This window comes from Lupinus angustifolius, chromosome LG01, assembly GCF_001865875.1.
Source record: "Lupinus angustifolius cultivar Tanjil chromosome LG01, LupAngTanjil_v1.0, whole genome shotgun sequence".
Taxonomy (NCBI): domain Eukaryota; kingdom Viridiplantae; phylum Streptophyta; class Magnoliopsida; order Fabales; family Fabaceae; genus Lupinus; species Lupinus angustifolius.
In genome coordinates this window covers 16,084,772-16,091,266 of record NC_032009.1, presented here as the reverse complement: position 1 = coordinate 16,091,266, position 6,495 = coordinate 16,084,772, and the positions used below count along the sequence as shown (strand labels likewise).

Below are 6,495 nucleotides of genomic sequence, written 5' to 3'. Positions count from 1 at the left end.
AGGTGAATTAGTTGACTTAAAAATTATGGTCAATTTTTCTGCAATATCAAGAGTTAAGAGCAGCAGAAATAATTTGCAAAAAATAACAAGTAAATAATTGAAGAGATAAAGGGAGAACAGAGTACACCAGAATTTTATACTAGTTCACATTCTTGTTGTTAAATATTTTATGTAACGACAAGTGTACCGTATCGTACAGGAAATAAAATTCGGTAAAGTACCGGGATATCGTCCTCAGGGAGCGGAGTGGATTTATACTAATTCCTCCAAGAATCAATTGAGCAACTATGTACAAGATTTGGTTGGTAAATTTGCATTGGTTTTTAGAAATAATCAAATTGAAATAACAATAGAAGATAATAAAATAAAAGGGTTGGGATCGAAACTCATCATTTTTCCCTTTTGAAATCCATGGATTTAATTCCTAATAATTTGTGAAGTTGCTGAAATTGATGCACATTTTTCATAAATCAATCACATCAGTCCCCTGATTGTAACATTCTTAAGTAATCACTCAATTACCAATTCCTTGGATAATCGGATGATTAACTAGCATTAAAATCAAATGTAAAAGCAATTCCTACATCATTGTCCATCCCTAGATCAATTATGTAGCAAGAAAGATAATCCAGATCCGGTATCAAGTTTAACTTCTCAGTTAAACTTGAACCTTAAATCATGAATTCAGTAGCTAATTGAAATCAAGCAATAAACAAAGGATAAACTTTCCAAAATCAAACAACATTAATATAGAATTGAATCCAGGAGTACAAAAGGTAAGAAGATTACATTTCGATTCCCAACTACGAAGAACTAGCCACTCATCCTTGCCATTACAACACTCTGATCATAAGAAATACAAGAAATTCTGGATCTAAAGTCGTTCCCATGACTTCTCCCTTCTCGTCTACTGTTTCTCTCCTTAAAATCATGTGAAAAAGCTTGGAAAATGGTTGGATAACCCACCTCTGCTTTTCGTAACCGCCTATATTTGTTCCAGACTTCTGGTCTCTCGCTCAAGCTAGAGATTCTTGCTCGAGCGAGAGAGTAAATTTCAGCATTAAAAAATATTCTTGCTTGAGCGAGAGAAGTTGCATTTCCATGTCTGAACACCTCGCCCGGGCGAGGTTCCCTCGCTTGGGCGAAGGAGAAATAGTAAGCATGAGGTTTTTTGTCTTGAAATAGCGCCGGAGCGAGGCTCCCTCGCTTGGGCGAGGAGTACTAGTGTTTTCTGGTGATTTTCCTCTGAATTATGGTTTGAGCAACCATTACCTCACTTGGGCGAGGCTGGTGCTGTCAAAAACATATTCTTCTCTCTTTTTCCTTCTTTTTTCATAATTTCTTACCTCCAAACGACAACAATTACTTAAATTCATAAACAATACAAGATTGCTAGATTATTGGGAATTATATGCAATTATATCATAAATCCACACAAAGTTCCCCAAAATGATACACATTTCATTAACATTTTGGCACTTAACAAATATCCCCTAACCTAGAATCTTGCTTGTCCTCAAGCAAAGTAACGGATTCAACTCAACAAAGTAGTGAACTTGATTTTTAAACAATTTAGTTCAATCGTGTCAATCATCTAGAATCATGGTGAAACTTTTTCAAGAAGACCTGTTTCATGCTTAATCATAGTGATCCAAGTTCCAAGTGATTACACAATATGTATGCAGTTTAAGTTTAAATAGAATAGCAAGAATAACTACTCAATTCAATCATAGGAACTCTCTTATGCTCTCGGGTGAAGTGTTTCACTCAATTCTTTACTAGAATCATACAATTTAACTTTGCCTTTCATTTCAGTTATGTCATGTACACATGTTCAATCAAGGATCTCAAGGGCTTGACATATGGTTGTAATGAGGCTTGGCTACAAAGAAACTTTGTTTTTCTGGGATACAAAGAAGGAGGTAGACCATTAGTGCATACTCCAACTTCTTTCACTTATTCACTTTGAAGTCCACTTTCAACTTTCTTTCACCAAATCATCGCTTATGCTACTAACCATTTTGATTCTCCTTCTTCAATTGACTCTTTCTTTTGAGTCTTCACTTATTTTAGCACGATTCACACTTTTTTTTTCACTGCCTCATGCTCATCATTCAGCTTATGCTACTAATCATTTTGATTCTCCTTCTTCAATTGACTCTTTCTTTTGAGTCTTCACTTATTTTAGCACGATTCACACTTTTTTTTTCACTGCCTCATGCTCATCATTCACACATAATTGAAGAAGGAGAATTTCTGATTCACATTCCAACTCGGATACATAAATCACAATTTCGTCCATTTTCCAACATAACAATTAAAAACCATATGCACTAATGATCTTTCTCCATGGGTATAGGGATTGATGTATTTCATTGTGACTCGGGTACATAATTTTGAAAAAGAAATTTTCAGCTCAAAGGGCTACAAAGAATTGGATTCATGATTCATAAGGGTTGGCTTTCTAGCTGTAGCTTAATTCTCCTAAACTAGGCCTTAATCATTTCCTTGATATTCCATGCTTAATGGCAATTGACACAAAAATCAGGCAAAGCTAATTGACAAAATCCAGCAAAGTCACTCATCTGTATTTGGATATACTCTCTCACCAGTTTGAAGGTTATTTTCCTTTGATTAAATTGTTCATTATTCAACCTATTTAGTCTGTGTCTGATTTATGCATCCACATTCTGAAATCATTCAAACTCATAACACTAATCACTTGCTATTCACAAGGTCTACACAATTTTTTTCTAGCATGAAAACACAATTGGATTTATTTTTGAATTTTCTTCTAAACATGCCCACTTTATTGAGTTAAACACATTACTACTCATAGACAGACTAACACATACATGATTGAACACCCTTGGAATAAAAACAACTACATATAGTCACCACACAACTACTTAAACATAAATGACTTGAAACATTGAAATGAAAGAACCCGTTTGTTGTTTTCATCATATGCTCATCACCACATCACTTCTTCTTCATCATCATCTGCATCGGAACCAGATGGTCCACCATCTCCTGCCTCCCCTAGAAAAGTAGGCCTGACCCCAGGCCAGGGATACTGGACAGTGAAATCTTCAGGGCTCATCTAGAATTGGTTGTCTGGATATTAAATCTGATGTGCTACATAAGACAATTGTTGACTCATGATGGAAAAGTGGAGTGCGTGAAAGTCTTTTATGAAATGATTTATATACAACAAAACAACATTGGTAACAAAAATAAAATAACATGAAAACAGTAAAAGTTGGATTGCCTTCAGGTAGCGCTTGTTTAACGTCATTAGCTCGACGCCTGTTTCTTTATATGTTTTCGAGGTAGATGATTGTGGTGAGCCGCTCGACATCACCACCCAAGTATGGTTTGACCATTTGTCCATTAATTATCCAGCTTACTTGAGATGCTGGATCTGGCAATTTTATCGCTCCATCATTTGTTTTCAGGACTTCAATCAACCTTGTTCTTCCCCGAGTGATAAATAGTTGCTAATCACAATTGATTTATTACCTTCATCCATACATGCATACTTCAAATGTGAAGGTAGCATTTTCAGGTCCAACTTTTGAGTTTCAATTTCCTGAGTTTTGGTTACCTCCTCAGTTTGGACATGCTGAGATGAAACCTCTCGGTATACACCTAGCTCTGCTACACAAGTCTCAATACTATTATCATCTTCTGCATTTATGCCTTCAGGTGCAACCATCAAAGCTTTCTCTAAAAGACTGCTTTTGTATAGATGTGTGTCATTCATGTATAGTTCTTCACCGACATCTACTCTGAAACAATGTTGCTTGTCCTTCGGAGGATGTATGGCTTCAAACACATTGAAGTTCACTTCATCGTCTTGTCCCCTGACTTTTAGCTTGCCCTCATCAACATCAATATTCACCCTAGCAATCTTCATGAAAGGTCTGCCCAATATCGGAGGAACTTCTTCATCCTCTTTAATATCCATTATCGCGAAGTCAACTGGAAATACCAATTTGTCTACCTTAACAAGGATATCTTCTGCAATCCCGTATGGAAATTTCATTGACCTATCTGCAAGTTGCAGAGTCATCCTCATGGGTTTGATCTCTAAATCTCCAATTCTCTTCAGCATAGACAAAGGCATGAGATTAATACTAGCACCCAAATCTAGTAGTGCTTTCCTGACAGATAACTCTCCAATAGTGACTGGTATTGTGAAGCTTCCTGGATCCTTAGTCTTTTCAGGTAAAGACTTTTGAATTATAGCACTACGACCAACTTCAAGTGTCACTGTCTCCTCAGAAAACTTCCTCTTCCTTGTCAACAGATCCTTCATGAACTTGGCATAAGTAAGCATTTGTTCCATGGCCTCCATGAAATGAATATTGATTTGAAGGTTCTTGAATATGTCCATGAACCTTGTATATTGTCTCTCCTTGTCTTTCTTGGAAGGATTCTTTGGATAAGGAAGATTCTTCAATTGTGGCAGATCACTCTTCTTCTTTTCTTCCTCTTTGTGTTTATTCATGTCCTTACTATTTGCATTTTCATCATCTTGTGTCTCTCCAGACTCATGTTTTTCTCCCTCAATCTCTTTTTCTTCCAGCACCTCTTCTTCCACCGCCACATTCTCACCAACATCCTTACCAATCACCTTCCCGCTCCTAATAGTAATAGCTTTGCAATGCTCCTTGGGATTAGTCTGAGTGTTGGCTGAAAAATGTTGGTGATCTGAATGCTGCTCTGCCATCTGTTTTGCCAACTGACCCACTTGTGTTTCCAGATTCCTAATAGATGCTTCAGTATTTTTATGGTTTGTGAGTGACACTTGCATGAATTTTTCCAAAGTATCCTCCAACTTTGTTAGTCTTTCATGCATTGGTGGATGTTGATCAAGTTGGAATGGTTGCTGAAATGATGGTTGTCTATTTGATGGCCCTACTTTTGGTCTCCAACCATAATTCTGATTCTGATTTCCCCTCCAACCCTGCGAAAATTGATTAATGTATGAAGGGTTGTTGGAGAAATTTCCTTGTCTAGGTTGGTTGTTGACATACTACACATCTTCCACCTGATTAGAACTTGGCATAGAATAATGACCAGTTAAATGATCACCTCCACAAAAATCACACCTCATCACTTGTTGTTGAGTCGGGCCAGGTTGCACAACATTTAGTTGTTGCGGCAACTTGGACATTTGCTTTTTAAGTGCTTCAATTTGCTGAGTCAGAATCTTATTTTGTGCTAAGATAGCATCTGATGTATTCAAATCAAGCACTCCTCTTTTTTGTACTGACCTCTGATTGTGTTGTGCTTGCCTATCTGTTGAAGATAAGGCAATTATGATCCTTATAGCTTGTTCAGTATCCACAACCATCATTGTTCCACCTGCTGCTGCATCTAAAATCATCTTGGTGTCAGGATTCAATCCATTGCAGAATATGTTAAGTTGATCTATATCTTCAAAGCCATGGTTGGAGCATTTTCTCAACAACATCTGAAAACGCTCCCAAACTTCATAAAATGATTCATCAGCACCTTGCCTGAAAGTTGATATCTGAAATTTTGCATGCACATAACGAGATGGTGGAAAGAACCTTGTCAAAAACTTTGACTCCAAGTCACTCCAACTAGTCAAGCTCTGACTTGGATGGGATTTTAGCCACTCCCTAGCTTCTCCCAACAGAGAGAATGGGAACAACATCATGTATGCAACTTCCCTTTCAACATCATTATAACCCATTGTTGTCACCAATTCATAAAAGTTGTCTAGATGCGCATAAGGATCTTCATAATCCTTCATAGAGAATTGGTGTGCACTAACCACATCCAAATATGCTAGCTTAATTTCTATTGTTCTCTCTGTATGTGGAATAACAATGCTTGAGTAATGCCTCGGACCTTGGTACATTGCATAATCACCCAATGTTCTTCTTGGAGGATTAGGTCTCTCATTATTTCCAGTTGTAGTATTCGCATTCTCCATTTTTTAGATTGAGGTTATGAGATTGTTGTCTGTTGAGAACTAGACTATGCCTCCTGACTACCCTACTTCTTCTTGTCTTTTGCTTTTTTCTTGTTGCTCTTGGTTGATCGCTCAATCTCAGGATTAAACTACAATTGATCTTCAGTAACTTTTCCTCTCAAGAGCATAAATGAGAAGACTACAACAAGGGTTAGCACAAAGTAATAAAAAAAACGAAAACTACTTACAAAAAAAATTAATTACGACTACTCAATAAACTATCTTCAGAAACTAATATAAATAGCACATTGTTCCCCGGCAACGGCACCAAAAACTTGTTAAATATTTTATGTGACGGTAAGTGTACCATATCGTAGAAGTAATAAAATCCGGTAAAGTACCGGGATATCATCCTCAGGGAGCGGAGTGGATTTATACTAATTTCTACAAGAATCAATTGAGCAACTAGGTACAAGATTTGGTTGGTAAATTTGCATTGGTTTTTAGAAATAATCAAATTTAAATAAAAATTGAAGTTATTAAAA

General features: G+C 36.8%; 1 protein-coding gene across 1 annotated transcript; it reads right to left on the bottom strand.

Moving 5' to 3' along the window:
- On the bottom strand, positions 2,975–5,971 carry LOC109354835. Its single transcript, XM_019597634.1, has 4 exons — positions 5,057–5,971; positions 3,608–4,972; positions 3,411–3,500; positions 2,975–3,103 (listed from the first exon to the last, which is right to left on the bottom strand). Exons 1-4 carry the CDS (start codon positions 5,969–5,971, stop codon positions 2,975–2,977), a joined length of 2,499 nt encoding a protein of 832 aa, XP_019453179.1.